Source organism: Alternaria triticimaculans (genome assembly GCF_023758025.1).
Source record: "Alternaria triticimaculans strain BMP 0046 chromosome Unknown scaffold_5, whole genome shotgun sequence".
In the NCBI taxonomy this organism is placed as follows: Eukaryota; Fungi; Ascomycota; class Dothideomycetes; order Pleosporales; family Pleosporaceae; genus Alternaria; species Alternaria triticimaculans.
The window spans coordinates 1,024,176-1,045,983 of NW_026055962.1; the positions used below are offsets into that span (position 1 = coordinate 1,024,176).

Sequence of the window (21,808 nt, forward strand, 5' to 3'; positions counted from 1 at the left end):
TGCGGCAATGGCCCGGCGAGTCGGAGCTTGGGGATTGGCCGTGCGCTACGTCTATCGCGTTCTCGAAATATTGTCAGTTCGCGTCCAGGCACCACAACTTCCCCGCCAAACTCCCACGATACCCCTCTTTTAGCTTTGTTCTCCTGTATACTGAAAGATGGCTGCTCAAGTTGCAAATGGCGGTACCGGTGGCGGCAACACTGCCTTCAAGGTGCGCTTCATCACTAAGCTCTGAAAACATTGACTGACATTGCCCCAGGACAAGGAGAAGCCCAGAGCTGTTCGCAGCGCCAACATCATTGCCGCAAGAGGTACAGAACCTATTTATTCTCATTTGGAAGCATCTCGCTAACTCGAAATGTGCAGCTGTGGCAGATGCGATCCGAACTGTATGTCCCACCACGAGGTGCGGGGAAGAGATGAATACTAACTTTTTGGCAGTCTTTGGGACCAAAGGGCATGGACAAGATGGTACGACACAGGCGCAAACTCTCAGCCATCAAAACTGACCCGTCCAGATCCAAACCAGCAAAGGCCAGACCATCATCACGAACGACGGAGCCACCATGTTGAACCAGATGAGCGTTATGCACCCCTCCGCGAAGATGCTCGTCGACCTCGCACACGCCCAAGATATCGAAGCTGGAGATGGCACAACCTCGGTCGTAGTCATTGCTGGAAGTCTGTTGGGCGCAGCTGAGAGGTTATTGGGTAAGGGCATCCACCCCACAGTCATATCAGAGGCTTTCCAACGGGCAGCGCAGGAGGCGATATCCATATTGACCGAGATGGCCATCCCCATCTCGCTCACGGACAGGCAAACGCTCCTCAAGACCGCCACGACCGCACTCTCTTCTAAGATCGTCGCTCAGGAGCCCAAGCTACCCATTATGGCTGTGGATTCAGTCCTCAAGGTCATCGACCCCAAGACCGCCGACAACGTAGACCTGAAGAACATCCGGATGATCAAGAAGTCAGGCGGTACCATCGAAGACAGCGAGATGATCGACGGACTGGTTCTCAACCAGCCTGTAGTCAAGAGCGCTGGTGGTCCCACATTGAAGGAGAAGGCACGGATAGGTCTCATCCAGTTCCAGTTGAGCCCACCGAAACCGGACATGGAGAACCAGATTGTCGTCAACGACTACAGGCAAATGGACAAGATCCTCAAGGAGGAGCGAACATATCTGCTGAACATGGTCAAGAAGATCCAGAAAGCCAAGTGCAACGTTCTCTTCATCCAAAAGTCTATCCTCCGAGATGCAGTCAACGACCTCAGTCTGCACTTCTTGTCTAAGCTGAAGATCCTGGTCATCAAGGACATTGAGCGCGACGAGATTGAGTTCATTTGCAAGGTGCGTATGAGAAGTGATTCACATGTAACGAAGCTAATGCACAGTAGAGCACTGGCTGCAAGCCTATTGCCGATATCGACTCATTCACAGAAGACAAGCTCGGTTCGGCAGACCTTGTCGAGGAGGTACAGGCATCAGGTGCACGATACGTCAAGGTTTCGGGCGTCAAGTCAGCAGCCAACACTGTCTCCATCGTCTGCCGCGGTGCTAACAACCTTATTCTGGATGAGACCGAGCGATCTCTACACGACGCTCACTGCGCCATCCGCTCGTTGGTCAAGAAGAAGGCGCTACTTGCTGGTGGCGGTGCCCCGGAGATTGAGATTGCGCATCAGCTGTCACTCAAAGCTCGTGAGCTCTCTGGCACTGAGTCCATTTGCTGGAAAGCTTTCGCCGATGCCATGGAGGTCATTCCGACAACACTGGCGGAAAACGCCGGTTTGAACAGCATCAAGGTTGTCACAGAGCTAAGGCATAGGCACGCACAGGAGCAGAAGAATGCTGGTATCAGCATCAAGAGTGGGGGTGTCAAGAACGACATCAGCGAGGAGAACGTACTGCAGCCACTGCTGGTCAGCACCAGCGCTATCGAGCTTGCAGCCGAGACCGTCAAGATGATTCTGCGAATCGACGACATCGCCTTGTCGAGGTAAAGAACTGCAAATGGATTGACTTGGCAGCAAAAGACGCAGGATACCACGAGTAATGAAAAATTCGAACAACTGTTGATGCCAAATAAGTGTTTGGAATGTCATGACATTGCATGTGAAGGTTACGCGTATATTGCGTTGAATGCATGAACGGTGCAATTAAAACCTGCACGTGGGGGAGCATGGGACTGCAGTAGCGGGACACGTCGTTCTCTGCAGACTGTCGAGAAAGGATAAGCCGTGGATCACTTTTCTTCTTCCAGATGCCGAATTCGGACCACTTTGATCCTGGGGTATGCACCTGAAATGAGCAATGTTTTCAACTTGACTCGTTTTTGGTAAATGGAGAAATGCGAATGCGACTATCCGCGCGCGTGACGAAGCAATTGCTTTTCGGGCTGATCTTTCGCCCGCATAGGTTATCCGGCCGTCAGCATGTAGACGCAGTGTTTCCGTGCCGTGTTCATGAGTAGTGTATGTGTGTGATGCCTCACCACGATAACGCGAGCACCCTGGCCTAACGACTTTGTCGTGCACCTAACATTGCAGAATATCACAACATGAAAAACCGTTTCAATGCAAGCAGACGATCGTTTTTGTAATCTTGCTGTAGCCGCTTATCACCCGGCCAAGATGTAAGTCCTGACCTCGGGAACGCCGACGGACATCGTGTTTGCAGCAACATCACTTTTTAGCTGCGGCCACGGAACTCATACACAGGTATGCTGACTAGAAAGACATCCATCATCAGCACCTTCAATAAATCTTAAATACGACTCCGGCTACACTACGCGCGTGTGATAAACAAAGGCGCAAAAAAAGTAAAGAACCCCCGGAAGAAACCACCTCCCAGCCGCCGTATGCAATCTAACGGCATTCTTCTCACTTTCGCATCACCGGACAATGACATGCATATGCCGTACCTTTTTCCCTAACTTTCTTTTCCCGTCGATCAGCCAACGCCACAACAACGACCTGCAGTGCCACACGAGCAAAACTCAGCGTACAATGTAAACAACATCGTCACCTCACGCAAATGCGTCACCGACCCAAGAAAAACCACTCAGTCGATCCAGGCCCCCGCCACACACATGACCCGAATGACTGTACGCGCGCGCTATCCGCTGCGAACGCAAGATCGAGCCCTGTGAGAGTGAAGAAAAATCTAGCGCAAGCTGAAACGTAGCGTACCGTGAAGATTGGAGCAGTTCGGTTCGGCATCTAGTGGGTTAGTGTACCAGGAACCGCGTATAGGTAAGTCAGACTTGTTCGGCAAGGGAACCCATTAGGAATCTAGAGCCGGTGGGCAGGTGGAGCTTCACCGGAATGCGGTGGTGGAGTTGGGGGAGCTGGTGGAGGATAAGAGTGAGTGGGTGTTTCATGTTGCAGTGGCTGATGGGATGTTCGTTGTATCTTTTGCGGAAAGTGTAGTGGGCACGTCATTGTTGACTGCAAGTGGAGGGTTGGAGGAGTGAAGAGGGAAGATGGAGATGATGGTTGGTGCAATATGTTGTGCGATATGTTGATGCGTTGGATCGACCAATGCTTTCACATATACTCAACCTCAACCTAGCTGCCCAATAAACCTCTTTCTCATGCATCTTACCTCGCCACCGAAACACATCCTCCCAGCACCACGAAACGCATACAACGCCCAGTATCAACTACTGCATGCAAACTGTACGAGTACTGTAATGTAGATCTTTGCCTAGCCACTGGATGAAAACGGCAACGTCATACAGCCATCCCTGCCCTTAACATCTATGCGATATAGATCTCTCCGCTGCGGATAATATGGTTAGTGTGGTTCTTTGGCGAAACATGTGGAGAGATAAGACGGGTAGTGTGAACGGGTAGGTAAAGCTCCGGTAGAGAGTACGAGGACCTAGTCATGATCGCTGGGGGCGATCACTCCTTCGGCAAAAGTCAGGTGCTGTGAGTTGAGACGCTGGACTGTATCGGCAATTGCGATGAGTAACCGTTGTTGCCTGATGTAATAGGAAATACGCGGAAACAATGCTATCGACAAGGATGAGGCGAAGGTGGTGGTATCAAAGCGACAGACCAGTTTTGGTTGCTGCCGACTGGGTATCATTCTCGATGAAGTTCTTGGCTAGCTAAGTATGAAGAAATACCAGCAGGGTAGCTGGACATGGGAGATGAAAGGAAAACGCCTCATTCATGCATCTGAATCGTTCGGTTCGTGCATCGTGATAATCGTACAGTCTGATGAGCTTTCGTAACCCCCCGTAAATGTCTAGAAAATGGTTGGACAAGGAAATAAAAGTCGCTCGCTGAAACGCAGCAGACCTGTTGTTGGTCTTTATTAAGAAAGACAGGCAAAAAGTACAATGTGAGAAGTGAATTAATAGATGCTGGCTGAAATGGGGATCAGCGAGTGGTGGCCTTGAGGCTGGCACGCTTCAGTAGGCGGCTCACGAGGTTTCCGCGCGGTTTAGGCTTGACGTAGAAGGCGCCCTTGGTACCGGTCATGTCGTCGGTGAAGACAAGGTCTTCCAGTGCCAGAGGATCGTCTTTCGAGGTTTTGGGACTTGAGCTTGAGCCTGAGCCTTGCCAGCCATACAGTTGATCTTCGTCAGCTCGTAAATCGGGCCGGGTCAAGGTCATACGGAGCGTCATCTCGCGATTAAAATGCCCATTGGCGGAGTGGACAGGCGACGGAGCCGGCGAATCGACCGAGAACTTGCGGTGCGAGATTTGTCGGGAGTGCATGCGGAAAGACAGGCCGGTGCTAGAGGGCGTGGCAGGTGAGTCCATGTCGGCTACAGAGCCGGCATCAGATTCCAGTCCCTGGTTCTCCTTTGGATGGTCTTCGAAGAACGACAGCTGTCCATCCCTAAGGAAGGTGTGCATGTCTCGGCTGAACTTGCGAGCATGATTGTCGATCTGTGGCAGCTGGAAGTGGGGTGTAGCGGCGTCGCTTCCAGCGGACGATGGGAAGCCGAATTCAATCGCTTCGTCGAACTTTTGAGGAGATGCAAGATACATGCGCAGCTTTTTCCTCGCCTCGGGATCCTGGTAGTGTGTCGCTTCGGGGTCGATCATGAGAGTTGGCGGCGTAGACGGCGATATGTGGCCTGTAAGAGAAGAAGAGTGGGCACGCTGGTGAAGTCGATTCGGCCGAGCATTGAAGAGTGGAGGATCCGCCATGTATGAAGATCCAAGGCGGACAGGGTGCGACGTGAGGGACATGGTTCGTCTCATGTCTGCCGTTGAGGTTTCCCTCCGATGGAAGATGGGCGTGGCCATTGTGTCGAGATATAGCAAATGGGTGTTTCGGTCCTTGTCCGTGTTTGATGTACAAGAAGGCCCGAAAGTAGGGCGGGAAGGGCTGACGGTCGAAGAGGCCGAAGATGAACGACGTCGTGAACGGCCGCGTTCCGGAAGGTCGAGCGTGGAGTGGGAGAAGTCGAAGTGAAAATCGTTGAAGCGTTGTTGTGCCCACTCGGGATCCTGGTCGTCGGGAAGGAACGCCTGTTCGTGCCTGCCTTGGAGGAGGGCCTGCTCTTCGCGGGAAAAATGCTGCTTGCGTACCTTTTCAGGCAAGGAGAGAAAGAAGTCAAGGTCAATGTGGGAAATGTCGTGAGCGTGCACAGCCTTTTCGGATTTGCGTCTGCGTCGTCCGGTGCCGAGAGATAGCGAGGGCCGGTGGGATTTGGAAGCGGTGCTGGCCTGGGACGAGCGGCCTGATGTAGTAGGCTCGTCGGAGGCGTGCTGGGCGATCTGCAAACGCTCCAGGGATGAAAAGTACTTTCTCCTGTAGCGGGACGAATTAGCATTGGCATCATGGCATAATTGACAGGCCCTTCATCTACTGCAAGGTACACAAAAAGTCATGGTGGGGGATTCGGTATATGCACGCGCATAACGCGCCCTTATCACACGTGCCGACCACTCAGGAGCGCGGAATATTACTTACTGGACTGAATACGGCAGGGCGTCGAATTCGGCCTGCCGCAGAGGCAGAATAGTCCCTTTGGCTTTGCTCTTCATGGCTTCGGCTCGGATCTCGACGTCGGCGATGGCGCAACGTTTGGCTTCAGGCACATGGGGGCGTGGTTTGCGCGGACGACGCTGCGAATGGCGGCCCTGACGCCGTGGCCGGGCGGTGCGGCGGGCACTTGGTCGTGAACGTTTGGTTGAGCAATGCTGGTGTACTTTGTTCTCGAGGATCGACCGGAGGGCTATCCGAACAGCAGCAAGCGAAAGTCCGAAGAAGAAGGAATTATATGAGGTCCAACAGGACGGCCGCTGGGGGATAGAAACAATCAGTGGGCTCAGCAGCGTACGACTGTCGCTCGCACTTGGGGCGGCTGCATATTCGTGTCGCGGGATGCTGCAGCTGCAGGCTAACGCGCCGCCAGCGACGCACTCTCTGCTCTCCACCTCACACCTGGGCCCTAGTAGAACCGTGGCTGATGTATCCGAGAGCACGCCAGGCCCGCGTGCGGTCGTTGGTTGAGTCAGGTAGTGCAGACAGGCCTCCTCCCCGCTTCTCTCCACCTTGCCGTCCGCTGTTTCAGGCCCGTGGCCGCCAGGAACACACCGTCAGCGGAGCCACGATGCTTAGCGTGCGACACACCGCTGGCCAACGTGCCCGGCTCGCGGAGTCGACAGATGCTCTCCATCACATTTGCCTGATTAAGCCTCCGCATCAAATATACTTGCTTCTGGAATATGCGTTATGGCGTTACTACCAGGCCGCCCGACTGGCCGGCTCAATGGCTGCGCCAGCGTGTCACGGGTTAATATCGCACAGATCACCGTCGATTGCCAGACGCCTTGTACAACGTCGAGCATGCGCTGCGTAACGGCGACAGGCTGACAACACGCACGCACGCTCCAAACAATCTGTCTAATTGCAGCATATTGCACAGGTACAAGCAAGGGTATCTCAAGAGAAGCGCATCCAGCTCCCGCGCCAACACAAATGTTACCGCCCCCTGCACAGTTCCTAATATGGTTCCCAGAGAGCGGTACCTGGTTCCCAATTTGAACGTCGACAGACGTCTATTCACAAGACGGCGAACGTCTTCCACCCCGCCGTTGCCTAGTTCCGCATCGAGAAAGATTAGGCTTTCGGAAGCGTAGGCTTAGGCTTCCCAACATCATGCAGCTTGTACGTTGGCGGCCCCATTAATTTCACTATTACCTGCACAAGATCGATGTTTGTTGTCCAGGACTCCTGTCCGTGAACAAGCATTTTCTAGATCTTCAGGCACCCGCAATGTCATCTGCATTAAGGTATCAAGTCAGTACTGAGCCCGTGCCACGGTGTAAAGGAGAAGCACGTACAGTAGTATTCGTCATCCAGTCCTTCACGACTGGGGAGCACTGGTTCCTCCAGCCCGACATCTTCGTAGCGAACGTTGAGCAGACGGATCTTGAGCCCGTAACCGCCGATGAAGGTTACCAACTTATTGGTGTCAGCGGTAATTGGCTGTTGGTTCAGTAGCATCAGCAGTCCATCAAGCCACTCGGAAGCAAGGGTATGGCTCTGGGGATGCAGATGCAGTAGGACGGATTCTTTTCGCCCTGCACCTGAGCCGCTGGACGCCTGCCGCGCGTGATTGGACGGGGGCAGGTAACCGTGGATCGTGATCTTGGTCGACGTCGAAGCCCGCTCGTGGCCTGGCAGGGTTGTGACCGTACTGTCTGACGATGCGGTCGATGGCGCCGAAGCCGAGACATTGCTCACCACCGAAGAGACAATGGATAGATCGACTGTACATGCGGGTCAGCCACTGCGATAACGCAAACCACAAACGACGCGTGGACGCGTTACACTTACTCTTCTCCTGCAGGGTGTCTAACCTCGGCTCAGTCGCCGTCTTCTCGTCAAAGTCAGCGTAATGCAGATATCGCCGGTTGTGCGACAATCGGACAAAACGCCATGATGAGGGCACAGAACGATTCAGGGTCTTGCTGGTTACCGGACCCGCACTCGTGCCGTAGTCGATACCCATTGGAAACCACGCGCCCTGTAGCAGGCATCTTATACGCTGCTCCTTTACAAACTGCAGAGCCTCGTGGTTGAGCTCGTCACGGACCTGACTGTAGAGAGTTAGCTGAGCACAGACCACATCGATGCAAACTGCATACCGGAGATGATGGCCCCATGCATCCTCGTAGGTCAGCTCCAGTACTTCCATTTGAAGTTCTCTCAGGCGTTTCAGCTCAAATTCAGCCAGATCTTCCTCCACGTCCTTGACATCCCTCATGCGTGGCGCCTGGCCCACAACCTGCTCGATCAAGATGCGGATAAGCTCTTCGATCTTCTCAAAGTCCTCGGTTTGTGCGCCGGCTACCTTCCATAGTCGGATGAAGGCACTCAGGCCACTCGTATGTAACCTGGACCAGTGAAGCAGGAGGGGCTTGAACGAGCGGTCGAAGTTAGCCCGCGAGTCGGTAGGTCGGTGGGAGTCCACATCGTCGAGCTTGTCTATTTCAAAATGTTCGTATAGAGTCTGGGTGACCGACAGACTTGCGCGAGCGATTGGGCATCGCTGCTCGAGTGGCTCTGCCGACTGCTCCAGCAAGAGCTTCTGAAACCCGTCTTCGTTCTTGTAGACAAAGTCTGTAATGTCCATGAGGCCTAGGAAGCCAGTCGCATCGAACTCCCACGCGGGTGATTCCGTCTCGAAGCCCAGACGCTTCCATTTATCCGGGTTGTGCTTCTTGCTTCCTTTGGGGTCTGATGCTGACTTTTCTGGATTACTCGCCGTGTGTAGACCCCGGATCGCCCTCCTGTGATCGGGGTTCTCCAGGTCGACCTTCTCTTCCCTCCAGTTCCTGAGCAGTATCTTGGTCAAGGACTGGAAGTCGAGTAGTGGATGTGCCAGATCCTGTATCGCAGAGCTCTGCATAAGCCCGTACACGCTCTTAATCACGCCCAGCTCCTGCAGCTGCTTGATAAACTTGGGCCATTCAAAGGCCGCGTCGTTTGCGATGGCGTCTCGCATGAGCGCGTTGATGAGCTGTAGGGAGTTTGCGCATAGGGCGTGGTCGGCCGAGGTGATCTTTTCGACGAGGGAGGGTAGGAAGTCGGGCTGAGAGTCGACGGCGGGCTTCAAGCGCTGGAAGCCCGTGGTCCCGTCCTGGGAGTTACGGTGTGAGGGGTGGCCGACAATGGCAGCGAGGACCGACATGGCACCGCGGTTGACGTTGACGAGAGGTTGCGCGACAACGAGGTCGACGATCTGGAGCATAATTGTTAGACCTCTTCAGGTAATCCCTCCTTCCAAGAGTCGTCGTCGACTTACCCTCGCGACCAGATCGTCCGTGACATGGTCCCATCCCTTGTCCAACTCCAGCAGGCGTGCCAGAGAGGTCAGACAGTAGGCCAGGGTGTTGCCGGTCGAGTGCAGGGCCAGGAAGCGCAGCTTGGGCAGGCCGCCTTCGTATATGAAGACGTCGGCGAAGGAGGGGTCGCCAATGGCATTCTGCAGCTTGAAGACCGCCATCTTCCGCACCGACTCCTCCTCCGCGCCGAGGCGCGCAACCAGTTCCGACACATTGACGCTATCCATGGCTCAAGCTTCTTCGCAGGGTGGGAGGATGTGGGGTAGGTGAGAATAATGTGGAGATGGTTCGTTCGCCCCAAGTCACGCAGGAAGGGCAGACATGGCACACGTGCCAGAGACCGAGGCGGCGGAGTTGGCGGGCGGGATGCTCGTCGCTGCTGTCGACGATGTTTCACCCTGTCCTGCGCCGTCGCGCGTTAGCTGAGTCGCGCGACCCTTTGCTTGGCGACACGCTTCACGTGCGCCGGCCCACATGCTGTTGGCTGCCTGGGCCGGCTAGTCAGGTACGTCGCCGAGCCGACAACATCCAAAGCGCCGTCCGGTCCGTCCTGAGCACCATCGCGACCCTCCAGCAGCGCTCCTTTCGGCCCATTCGCGACCCTTTGCCTTAGCGCGCCGTCCTCGATACCCTTCCTTTGTCCTGTTTTGCAAGCCGCTTTCTGTTCTGTGTTGACGCCGCCGCTGCACGTTCCAGCTCCTTCCGCCTTTGAGGCCGACAACAGCTTCTCCGCTTCACCCTCACCATCACCGCGAAGTCGCCGCCACTATGGTCTACATCACCTCTGACTTGTTCGGTCCCAATACACCGCACGAGCGCCAATACGACACCACCACCAGCTACTGGCACACCATGGCCCACGATCAACACGCCGCCGGCCTGGGCAAGAGAAAGAGAATGGTTGGCGACGACGGACCCCAACCGTATGCACCATCACCCTATCCAAAATGAAGCTCCGATTCTAACAGCTCTACAGCACGTCACGCCAGCACCGCTCGTCACCCAGTCGCGACTCCAACCGCCTCCATCTCCACAATACCCCGCCTTTCGAGAGCAACAACAACAACCTACCATACGCCCTCTTCCCCTCAAAGCCACACGAATACACATCAGAACGCCGGCCGGTCAAGCAACTCAAACGCCTGAGTCCGAAAGCGTCTCTCGTCAAGTCAACATCACACCTAATGGACGTTGATCTCGACGCTCCATCACCCTGCCAAACCCAATCACACGCCGTTTCCGACCTGCGATCCTGTCACGCATGCAACAAGGCACCCAAGCGACGGAAAGATCTGGAAAATTACCTCGATTGCACGAGATGCGAAGGCCGGACCTGTTTCATCTGTGCGAGGCAATGCGTAGGCTGCAGCAAGGCGACGTGCAAGAAGTGCATAGTAGAAGTCGGAGAAGAGGGGGACGCATGGTGTCTCGACTGTTATTCACGGAACCTCAACTCATGAGCGGTAGAAGAGAAGGTAGATTGTTTGTTTTGGTTCATTCTAGCAAAGCGGGCGTCCTTGTGTTACTAGCAGCTGCATTGAGCGAGACTCTATCGAGCATCATAATGAAGAGAAGATTCCATCATAAACCAGACCATGTGTCATTCGTGATTCTAGTCCCATTGTTAAACATACAAAGTATCCAATAACCGGTGACGTGTTCTAATCCTCATCGTCTGTATCCCGTTCCTCCACAACACTCTCCTGGTCACCCGTACGGAACCTCAAACGCGAACTTGTCATATCACCATCCTCGGCCTGACTAGTCCTAGTGCTCCGTCTCCTGCTCCTGCTGCTGACAATACCGGGGAACAGTCTAGGCTCCCCATCCAATGTAATAGTGCTTGTTGAGCGCGTCAGTCCCTGATCAGGCTCTTCGGGTTCTGTCGGCTGAACGACAGACATCGTGCTAGGGTTGACAGTCATGTTAGAGCTGGCACCGTCCTTCGTACCCGAAGGCGAAGCCGGTTGGCCTTGCAAACTACCCATGTCGGTTGTCGAGGCAGAGGGCTTGAGCCGAGCGACTTGGGCTGGAGGTAGCTTGGAGAACACTTGGTTGCCACCAGCAGATGCATGTGTGGGAGAAGTGGGATGTGTTCCTTGGAGAGACTTTGGCGTCTGTGGCACTTCCGACTGCAAGTTAGAGCTAGTGAGATCGTGACTACCAGCTTGCGCAGCGCGCGTGTAGCGGTCGATCCTATACAGTGTTAGTACTGCCATATGAATATGTGAATGTCTGTTTGAAACTTACATAGCTAATTCGCCCATGAGCGTCTCGTGTCGGAACGCCTCACGAATACTGGGCACGTTGGATCTCGCCATGTCGTTGCCTGCAACGCCAGGGAGATGGTAATTGCTACCCAACCACTTCTGCTTGACGACATGCTCAAAACCGCTCTGCTCGACAGAATGTTTGGCTAGCTCACACATATCCACAGCACTCAGTTTGTAGATCTGCGCTGCTACTGAGTATTCCTCGATAAGGGGCTCCTTCGTGAAAGCAAATTGTAGAGGGTCGTCTGTCGATAGCGAGACGTTGAGGCCACGTCTAAAGTAGCTCAGGAACGGGTTGCGTTCGTACGCCAGGAACAGTGCGTTGTTGCTGAGAGGTGACATAGCGACACCAATCTGTTCAAGGTAGAAGATGTACTGCAGAAGAGGCACCTTACGGAGCAAGAGACCGTGACTGATGCTGTGACAGCATAGTACTGCAGCAGCCAAATGATCGGTGTCACCAGCCTCTCCGCAGTGAGGACGCAGGAGGAACGTGTTGAAGCCGCGCTGCTTTCTCCATACGTTGAGTGACGAGATGTTGGCGAAAAGGTAGTACATCCAGTAGCTGTACGGCGGATTCTGCTTCGTAGCCCATTCATTCGGGAATGGGAACTTCCTGTACACGCGTCGCTCGACTTTACTCTCATCGTCGACGCTATCGAATCCAATGACCCTCTGCAGGAAAACGTGAAGCTTAGGATGACTGGACGGATCTTTGGTGACCTCGAACAATGGCTGAAATACGTTTACGATGACTTGCTGGAAGTTGTCCATGAGTCCGGTTGCTTTATAGACGTCGAACAGACGAGGTACTTGGATCAACCAGCGGACGTTGGGTGAGAACAGCTTGTTGTCAATGACCCAAGCCGCCAGCTTATCCCACTCTTCAATGTCTCTACCGTAGATGGAGATGCGCCATTCAACGAACTGGTACTTGCTCGCTTCAAGGTCAGAGATGACTTCCTTGGTAATTTCTGCTAGGTATCGGCCCTTGACAAAGTTGTCTGTCTTCAAGAAGATGGTTCGCAGGCGTGATTCACCAATTGGGTTATACTTCAAGTTGAACTTGTCGAATCGGTGGAACGAATCCGTATGAGCCTAAAATATTAGCGAAGTAACGTGGTGCCAGATGTTTGTACTCACATGCATATCTAAGGTATCAATACTTAGATCGTACGCTGTCAAATTAATCGACTCGAAGACCTCCCTTAATGTGAGATGTTTGCCATCACGGAACAGGACCACTTCATCTGGAGACTTCTTCATCTTGGACTTGATGAAGCGCAGCAAATGCTTCTGGTTCATACATGCTGAGTGATGAACGTGGGTGTCGACCTTTCGGACGTTGTAGAAATCTCTGTGCGGCACTTTCTTGGTATCGGCTGTCTCTTGGTATTCATTCAACAAGTAGTAAAGATTGAATTTGCCTTCGAGGTACTGAAGCCGACGGAAAGCAAAGCTCTTGCTCGGTCCATCGGAGGATATATCAAGGATGGAATCGAGATCGATGTAGAACTCGCGCAATGTAGGGATTGATACGATGGGCGTGTCCAGCTCAGCGGACTTGGCGGTCTCGTACACTTGGTAGACACCGCTGCTGTCCAGGCGGAACGACATCTCTCCGGGACCCGGTACGGGAAGACAGTCTTCTAGATGGAAGTCCTCGCCGATGTTTGTTCCCATCTTGCGAGGTGGCTTGGCTGGTTCATTAGGCTCAAGGATTCCGCTGTTCTGCAAGCTGCTGCCGCCTGCGTTGCGACGCTGTTTGGAAGAGTCGTTCCATACTGGTTCAGGAGGGGTAGGGTAGATGCGCCAAGCTGGATCATCTTTGGGATTATCGAAGTTGCGCTGCAAAGACAAGCGGATGTACTTGTGACGTAAATCTAGCACTTTCTGGATATTCGTATAGATGGAGCTAAGCTCAGTGGTGATACTGGAATCGTTCATTGCGAAGCCTCCTGCTCCTGTGCCAACACCAATGCCTGCGCCCGCACCGTGGATGCCTTCTTCAGCCAGAAGTGGCTTTTCTTCGTGAGGGAGACCGGGGTGTTGCGCGTGTGATCGGGCTTGTTGGTCGGCTTGGAGAAAGGCGTCGCCTTCGTTGCCGGTACCTGCAGTGTTGGCTCCGTGTTGAGTCATGTGCCTGCGCGGATCCTGTGACTGCTCTGTGTGTGACAACCCGATGGGCAGGTTGGACCGATGGCCTTGATTTGCGAGCGTGACATTGCTCTTCCTAGAGCGAATGCTTTCTGCCTTGCCATGAAAGTCCACACCGTCTGTGTTGCCAAAGTTGGCGGGGAATGTCTTTGCGCGCATGGCAGGGCTGTATGTCTCTCCCGCCTGTGAGCCTCCATATTGTGTCTCTAGCTGGTGACGCTGGTAGAACTGTTTGGCTTCTGTGTGGCTCATCTGCTTCTCCGCAGTATAATCGTAGAAGGCGGTTCGTCGCTGCTTGTCGCGGGGCAGCATGCCATTGTCGTCCTCTTCCTCGTCGCTGGTACCAGCATTCTCCTGTGCGGTTGCAGTCGCACCGTTGTCTAGTCGTGTGCGCCCGCTACCGCCAGCTTCAGTTTCGGAGAAGTCATGGCTCAGCTCTTCCTCTTCCGACGAGGGTATCTGGTCGTCGTGGGCAGGGCCAAAGTCGGGCGACGCGTCCGCATCAGCAGAAAAGGCTCCTATTCCTCAGATCAGTCTCCGCTTGTATTTGTATGGAGGAATTGGTTTGCGCTACCTTTCAGCATGGTGCTATGGAGAGATGGTAGTTGTGGTTGCTAGAGCGAACACAAACTTTAAGACGAGCCTCACCAGGAACGCGCCTCGGAGGCGGCCGGCCTGCCGCCTGACCCCGTGCCATTTTGTGAATTATGGATTCGATGACTCCATGGCATACTTATCCTGGATACCCTTCCAGCAGGAGTACGTAACCATAGCGAGCAAGACTTCGAGGCTACAAGCAATCACGTTTCATTCGGGCAAGTTACCAGGCTAGCCCCTCCATCCTCGGCTGGTGATGTTATCGGCAGGGTCAAGGGATCCTTTCCGAGAGTCATTCGGGCTACCAACAACATTCACTTGCATGTGAGGCGCGCTACATGCACTCTGATGTTCCAATGCGTTTCTTGAGATATCCCCATGAACTGGAGTGGGCGAATAGTCGGGATCATTCCCTCACAGGGCACAGGATTGCCCCTCATGAATACCCCACAAAGTCACCAATCAACCTGTCCTAGGATTGACATCTTGGCGAAGGATGTCCGACGTTGAATGCAATGACCTGTATTATGCGGGATAAAAACCGGCAAATAATTACTTTCTTGCTGCCCAAAATGTGCAATGCGTCACCAAGAAGTGCAATACACATGTCGAGAGCGTCCAGGGCTTGAGAACGCCGCTCACGTGCTAGGAGCTTAGCGCGGATCAATGATCCATGCCCAAAAATTTACGGTATTCCGACTTTTAGCAACGCATCCACATTTGCCAACTTCACCCATATCGCCAAAATGTAAGAATCGCCTCGTCTGCAATTGGAATCGTGATACTGATATGGCCATGCAGGTTTCTCCTCCGCCGCACTGCCGTCCGCGCCATCACCGCGTCGCCTTCGAAGGCGTTCCTTGCGAAGCCGCGATCCATCAACACCATAACCCCCTCGGCTTTCCGTCTGAGGCAACAGCAATGGTCAATCTCGTCCTTCCAGCGACGATTCGCTAGCGACGATGCCACCAAGGGGGACGAGAACTTTGCGCAGACAGCGGCTGAGGCACCTGTCGAAGAGAACCTGACGCCGGCGCAGCAGGAGGTGCAGGCCGAGCCTACCGACGCCTCTGCTACTGTTGGCGTGGATGCATTGGAGGCTGCCGCTGAGACGGCAGACAATGCCCAGAGGTCATCAAAGCCCAGGGCCCCAAGGAACACTACCCCGAACAACATGCTGTACATTGGCAACCTGTACTACGAGGTTTCCGCAGAGCAGCTGAAGCGTGTCTTCTCCAAGTTCGGTGAGCTTGAGAGCACCAAGATTGTCTACGACAACCGGGGTTTGAGCAGAGGGTATGTTAGATGGCCCAGTCTCGGAAAGCAAACACTAACCTTCGTGCAGTTTCGGATACGTTGAATTCAAGAATGTCGCGGACGCCCAAGCTGCCATTGACAACCTCGACATGCAGGTCTTCGAAGGCCGCAACCTCGTTGTCCAATTCCACGCGCCTAAGCCCAACTCCAGGACCCGCAGCGGCACCTCTGGCAACTTTGAGCAAAACCCTCCCTCCAAGACCCTCTTCATCGGCAACATGTCGTTCGAGATGTCTGACAAGGACCTCAACGACCTCTTCCGTGATATTCGCAACGTCATGGATGTCCGTGTCGCCATTGACAGGAGGACTGGTCAGCCCAGAGGCTTTGCTCACGCAGACTTCATCGATGTCGCTAGCGCCACCAAGGCAAGGGAAGTCCTGAAGGAGAAGACCATCTACGGCAGGCAACTCCGCGTCGACTTCAGCAAGTCTGGCACACAGAACCAGCGCGACAACAAGCGCTCGGATTCCACCCAAGAGGATTAAGTGATGATGATGAAAGGAGGCCAGGGACATTGATTACTTGCAACGGGACGGCCGCCCCACGCTTCTACAACGAATGATGTATGGAGGAAATGGTCGACGTATCTGTACGACTGCATGACTGGGACGTGTGTCCTGTTGGCTGCATGCTGTGTTGATAGATGGGTCTTGTGTATCATAGTGGAAGAGCGTCCGGCGTTGTTATATTCCCCTCTTCTTTTGTACATGGTATAGGGTCTAGGTCTAGAAAAGTAAATCGATCTAATGAACTCTTGCAATGTGTATAACCCATCAGTATCGTGGTGCGTGCTGTTCGTCAAAGTTTAGTCATGTGCTGCTGCCGAGCTCTACAGGACAAGCTCGGATTCACTCGCTCTGTGTGGCGGTTATTTGCGACCTCGGCCGCCCCGCGTAGCTTCTCCACATGCTGATCAATTAGACCGGCCGACGCGCCTCTGGCACCCGCTCGCCGCCCGACTTGTACATACACCTCCTCCTCGCTGTTAACCGCGTCATACTCGCTGCTTCACCCTACATAATTCTCTACCTTTCGCCATGTCTTTTCTCGGCGGCGCAGAATGCTCGACGGGCGCCAACCCGCTCAGCCAGTTCACCAAACATGTGCAGGATGACAAGTCGCTACAGAGAGACCGCTTGGTCGGGCGGGGGCCCGGAGGAATGCAAGAGGGCATGCGAAGCCAGCAGATGGGCGGCCCCTCAGATGGCGTAAGTCGGGAACAGGAGTACGAGAGCGAACAAATGGGAATCATGGCTAACTCTGCGATCCATAGATGATGAATGAGTTCATGAACCAGAATGTACAACTCCCACAAGGGCCCGGTCCCGCGTCTCCGTTCGCCATGGAGCAAATGCGACGCGAGTTGGAACGGACACAGCACAGCGGATCACCAGCGTGGGCAGCAGAGTTCGATCCAGGCATGCAGGCGCCACAGATGGGAGGGCCAGCCATGCAAGAAAGACCCGCCGGATTTAACCCTGCCGAATTCGCAAAGTTCCAGCAGATGAACCCGAACGCGCGGACAGCGAGCCCAACTACCGCTTCTCAACCTTCGATGACGGGATACCAGCGGCCCATGTACGGAATGGGCATGGGCATGGGCGGCATGGGAATGGGAATGGGCGGTATGGGCATGCAGCAGCCATTCGCACCACAAAACTTCCAGCAGCCCATGCAGAACTCTGGCAAAGGCAAGGAGCGCATGGTAGAACTCGACGATCAGGATTGGGAGGCCCAGTTCGCACAACTCGAACAGACAGACCAGCAGGACCTGAGCGCTCTTGACGCCGAGGCGAACAAGGCCATGGAGGCAGAGCTGAACGAAATGGACAGGTCAGTAGAGAAAGATGCCGTTGATTTCGACGATTTCGAGTCCATTTGGAAGGGTATCCAAGCTGAGACTGAATACGCTAGGCAACTTGCCAACGAGGAGAACTTCGTCGAAGGACATATGGGCGACATGGATCAATGGGAAGGCTTCGACGGGCTCAACACACACTCGGTCCGCGATCCGGCCATGGGCGACTACCTATTCGAGCAAGAGAATCTCTTCAAGAACGTCACGAATCCGTTTGAAGAAGGTGTCAAGATAATGGAAGATGGTGGAAACCTCTCACTGGCGGCCCTAGCATTCGAGGCAGCTGTTCAGAAAGACCCGAATCACATTGCAGCTTGGGTAAGGTTAGGAGAGTCGCAAGCGCAGAACGAGAAGGAAACACCGGCTATAAGAGCGTTGGAACATGCCCTGAAGCAGGACCCGTCGAATCTGGAGGCGCTGATGGGTCTGGCTGTATCATACACCAACGAAGGCTACGAAAGCACCGCATACCGGACACTGGAACGCTGGCTGGCCACCAAGTACCCATCACTCATCAAAGAGCCACTCTCTTCAGACGCCGAGATGGGCTTCACAGACCGCCACGTACTCCACGAGAAAGTCACCAACCTCTTCATCCAAGCCGCACAACTCTCACCAACCGGCGAGCAAATGGACCCCGATGTGCAAGTAGGGTTAGGCGTACTTTTCTACGGCGTAGAAGAATACGACAAAGCCGTCGATTGTTTCGGCGCCGCCCTCGCATCCACTGAATCCGGCGTCTCAAACTCCTCATCACAAGTCCACCTCCTCTGGAACCGTCTCGGCGCCACCCTCGCAAACTCCGGCCGCAGCGAAGAAGCCATCGACGCTTACTCGCGCGCCCTCGCTCTCCGTCCAAACTTTGTCCGCGCACGCTACAACCTTGGTGTGTCGTGTATCAACATCGGCTGCTACACAGAAGCCGCACAGCACTTGCTCGGCGCGCTAGCCATGCACAAAGTCGTTGAGCGCGAAGGCAAGGAGAAGGCTAGAGAAGTCGTTGGCGAGGGTGTTTCGGACAGCCAACTAGACAACATGATCCACCAGAACCAAAGCACAAACTTGTACGATACGTTACGGAGGGTGTTTGGCCAGATGGGCCGTAGGGATCTCTCCGATATCGTGGGTCCCGGTATGGATGTTGAGCGTTTTCGAGGCGAGTTTGAGTTTTGAGCAACGGGAGGATAGCGGAGTTGGTATCACGGAGAAAGTAGAGGTTGAACGCCATGATGATGAGAGTTACGATGATTGGCTTTTGCAGCGGAAAGTTAAGACGCCGCGCAAAGATGAATGGGATGAGGGTGAATTGGGCGATAGCTGTTGCTTTGGCACACGCACTGTGGAGATGGGCATGGATTGCGTTTGGAAGCTGCATGGAGGCATTTAGATCATGGGGAATGCATAGCCAATCGCTACGATGTAGATTTCATCTTTTCCTATACTGGCTCGCATGAGCACAACGATATATCCCTAGTTGCATGCAATCATCTTTTGCCTAGGCTCTTTCAAGAGTATTAGAGATGCACTGCAAAGGGGATATCATGGATCTGTGAACTCATAAATTGATGGCCGAACCATGAACTGTTCACCACCGTATTTATATCTATTACATAGGAAATATTTGCGTGCTCAAAGGCGTAACCTCTACTCGGCCCCGTCAAAAGTGACCACACTAAAATATATAGAAGACCCTAATCCACACGATCAGCACTCCGCGCTGTGCATTTTACCCTAGTTAATCCAATAGAAGACACCCCAACCCCAATTCGAAGCGAATCCTTCACTCATGCTCCATCTATTTGGCAAAGTGGAGGTCGTATCCGAGCCACTTCCTCGACTGAACTTGGGGAACAGTAAGGCCGGGGCTACCGTATGTAAGTGGTGCGAAGAAGAGGAAGCACCAGAAGGCGGCGGCGAGAATGACACCCATAGCGATCCAGCTGCCCATCAGGCTAGAAGAGGCAACACGCTCGCGAACAGGCTTCGAGTGAGTGCGGCGGTGGCCCTTGGCGGAGGCTGGCATCTCGGGGTCCTGAGGTTCAATGCAGAACACGAATTCTACCAGAGCACCAGTGACTAGACAAGACGCAAGATGCGCGGGAAGGTAGTGATGCAAGAAGAGCTGACGACCCATGATGTAGAAGGGGATGTAATGGGCAGCCCAGGTGAGGAAGAAGAATCCAGTGGAGTTGTAAAGACGGGAGCGAGTGCCTGCAGACATGAATGTTAGAACCTCCCCTTCAAATACAAATGCCAACACAAAAGCGAATAACCTGGGTTTCGTGTACGAGAGAGGTAACTTACGCTCATCGAGGGCATCCATGCCACGGCGGAGAGCCAGCTGGTCGGCACCAATGATACCGGCAAATACAGCAAGAAGCGAGGAAGCGAGCCACCATCCAATGGGGTTACCCAGGAAGTAGATCTGCTGGCGAGTGTCGTTGTGAGTCCAAAAAGACACACCGCGAAGGAGGAAAGGCCAGGAGATAGGCTGGGATGCATAAGGATGCGAGCTGGTCAAGGCATTGTTGTGGTAGAACATGGCACGCTGCAGCTCAACCCACTTCCTGAGGAAGCCCAAGTGCTTGACCTGCTTCGGTTCCTTCTTGTTGCGCTCATCTTCAACAGGAAGCGAAGGAATGTCATCGACATACCAGACATTGCTGGACTGCTGGACTGCCTTGTTACCGTTGATCTCAGCCTGCTTGTAGGCCCAATCTGGCAGAGGCTTGGTATGGGTCCACATGGCGACCTTCGTTGGCACGTGAACAAGCTTGAAGTGAGTAGACATGGTCTTGAAGTCGCCCTTGCCCTTGTCGACCTTGAGCTCAAAGAGAGTGTCGTTGTAGCGTGCACCGGTTGCTTCGTCCTTGGTCACAGTGGTGAATTCCTGGTTGGTAGGGTAGTAAGGAGAAGCAACATCGTGTGTTAGAAGAACAGTGTCCGTGATCAAATGGCGAAGACGAATGACATCGCCGACCTTAACGCGTTGACCGATCTCACTGTCCAGGGGCTTTGAAGGAAGGACCTGCCAGTGGTTGTTGGTGTCGTTGTGGGGGTATCCAGTAACCTGCTGTCCCTGGGAAGAAACACGTCCATCATCGTAACGCAGAGGGTAGCGGTCAGGGTGACTGTGAAGGTAGACTTTGGTCTCCTTGTGACGGATGGTGATGGAATCATAGTAGTTGATACCGACGGATTGAAGGCTCATGACGTTGTCGCTCAGAGTCTCCTGGAACTCTGGCGTCATGAAATCGTCACCAGGGCCGGATCGTGTGAGGATGGAGAAGTGGACCTGGAACCAGAAAAGGTACAAGAAGAACGGAACAATGACCAAGCCCACAGCGCGAGCAGCAAAGTGCTTGCCAAATTCGGCCAAAGTCAAGGCACCCTGTCGTCGGTTGACATCCATCAAGTCCCAGAGGTCAATCATGACCGGTACACCAATTGAGAAGAAGGTGAAGACACCGACGTACTTGATGGAGATAACGCAGCTCAGACTGATACCAGTCAGAAGGAGCCACTTCCACCATTTCCGACCGAAAGCATTGTGACGTTCCTTGTAGAAGCGAATGTAGGATAGCACGGAGAGCGCCATGAAGAAGATAAGCGAAGCATCGAGGAGGATCAGACGCGTCTGGCCAATGTGGGCGTTGTCGAAAAGCATCAGACCGGCGGCGGTGATGCAAGCAGGTAGCGAGTAGCCAGACTCCCACATGATCATGAAGACGATGGGAACGGTAAGAGCACCGAGCGAGGCGGGCATGGCGCGGTATGCGACGTATGGGACCTTGTTGGTAATGTAGGAATCGCCAATGTTCTCGAACAGGAAGTCGCCCTTGTATCCGACGAGCCAGCCAGCGAAGGCAAAGAGGAGCTTTCCGAGGGGAGGATGGACATCGAAGAAGTAGGTTCGTTGCAGGTAGTAGGAAGCGAACTATGTGCGATTAGCGATCTGGACGTGCATCGTGTCTCTTTCTGTCTTCAATGGCATACACACCTTTCCAAAGTGCACCTCGTCGAACACAACCTGATCAGGATGTCTGATGCCCCAGAACCGCGTAATGAAGGCCAGAACGGTCATTACGGCGATAGCGAGCTTGTAGTCCCATTCTCCGCCCTGCTGGACCGGCTTGTATGGTTTGGCCTTCTCGACGACATTGGCGACTTTCTCCTGGACCTTCTCGGCGAGGGCTTCGGGATTCGGTGAGGTTCCTCGCTTCTTGTCCTTGCCTGCGCGCTGGCGGACGCTACCAGCTGGTGAAGACATGGTGG

General features: G+C 53.9%; 8 protein-coding genes across 8 annotated transcripts; 4 read left to right on the forward strand and 4 right to left on the reverse strand.

The window, feature by feature from the left end:
• Positions 1-157: 157 nt before the first annotated feature.
• CCT4 (T-complex protein 1 subunit delta) lies at positions 158-2,008 on the forward strand (the record flags this gene model as incomplete). The annotated part of the gene is made up of 6 exons (XM_049365291.1): positions 158-211; positions 260-311; positions 367-389; positions 442-471; positions 519-1,355; positions 1,403-2,008. 6 exons carry the CDS (start codon positions 158-160, stop codon positions 2,006-2,008), a joined length of 1,602 nt encoding a protein of 533 aa, XP_049223092.1.
• Positions 2,009-4,396: 2,388 nt separating this feature from the next.
• J4E78_004664 (uncharacterized protein) lies at positions 4,397-6,019 on the reverse strand (the record flags this gene model as incomplete). The annotated part of the gene is made up of 2 exons (XM_049365292.1): positions 4,397-5,783; positions 5,946-6,019. The coding sequence occupies 2 exons, from the start codon at positions 6,017-6,019 to the stop codon at positions 4,397-4,399; spliced, it is 1,461 nt and encodes a 486-aa protein (XP_049223093.1).
• A 1,221-nt stretch (positions 6,020-7,240) lies between these two features.
• Positions 7,241-9,555, reverse strand: J4E78_004665 (uncharacterized protein; the record flags this gene model as incomplete). Its single annotated transcript, XM_049365293.1, has 5 exons — positions 7,241-7,260; positions 7,322-7,750; positions 7,818-8,080; positions 8,129-9,225; positions 9,289-9,555. The coding sequence occupies 5 exons, from the start codon at positions 9,553-9,555 to the stop codon at positions 7,241-7,243; spliced, it is 2,076 nt and encodes a 691-aa protein (XP_049223094.1).
• Positions 9,556-10,304: 749 nt separating this feature from the next.
• Positions 10,305-10,788, forward strand: J4E78_004666 (uncharacterized protein; the record flags this gene model as incomplete). Its single annotated transcript, XM_049365294.1, has 1 exon — positions 10,305-10,788. A coding segment is annotated over one exon (484 nt), but the record flags the coding sequence as incomplete, so codon positions are not given.
• A 201-nt stretch (positions 10,789-10,989) lies between these two features.
• ADA1 (putative zinc finger protein) lies at positions 10,990-14,342 on the reverse strand (the record flags this gene model as incomplete). The annotated part of the gene is made up of 4 exons (XM_049365295.1): positions 10,990-11,524; positions 11,579-12,699; positions 12,745-14,276; positions 14,333-14,342. 4 exons carry the CDS (start codon positions 14,340-14,342, stop codon positions 10,990-10,992), a joined length of 3,198 nt encoding a protein of 1,065 aa, XP_049223096.1.
• Positions 14,343-14,851: 509 nt separating this feature from the next.
• Positions 14,852-16,160, forward strand: J4E78_004668 (uncharacterized protein; the record flags this gene model as incomplete). The annotated part of the gene is made up of 3 exons (XM_049365296.1): positions 14,852-14,877; positions 15,157-15,651; positions 15,701-16,160. The coding sequence occupies 3 exons, from the start codon at positions 14,852-14,854 to the stop codon at positions 16,158-16,160; spliced, it is 981 nt and encodes a 326-aa protein (XP_049223097.1).
• A 552-nt stretch (positions 16,161-16,712) lies between these two features.
• J4E78_004669 (uncharacterized protein) lies at positions 16,713-18,706 on the forward strand (the record flags this gene model as incomplete). The annotated part of the gene is made up of 2 exons (XM_049365297.1): positions 16,713-16,883; positions 16,949-18,706. The coding sequence occupies 2 exons, from the start codon at positions 16,713-16,715 to the stop codon at positions 18,704-18,706; spliced, it is 1,929 nt and encodes a 642-aa protein (XP_049223098.1).
• A 622-nt stretch (positions 18,707-19,328) lies between these two features.
• On the reverse strand, positions 19,329-21,803 carry J4E78_004670 (uncharacterized protein; the record flags this gene model as incomplete). Its single annotated transcript, XM_049365298.1, has 3 exons — positions 19,329-19,744; positions 19,838-21,470; positions 21,534-21,803. The coding sequence occupies 3 exons, from the start codon at positions 21,801-21,803 to the stop codon at positions 19,329-19,331; spliced, it is 2,319 nt and encodes a 772-aa protein (XP_049223099.1).
• Between the last annotated feature and the right edge of the window lie 5 nt (positions 21,804-21,808).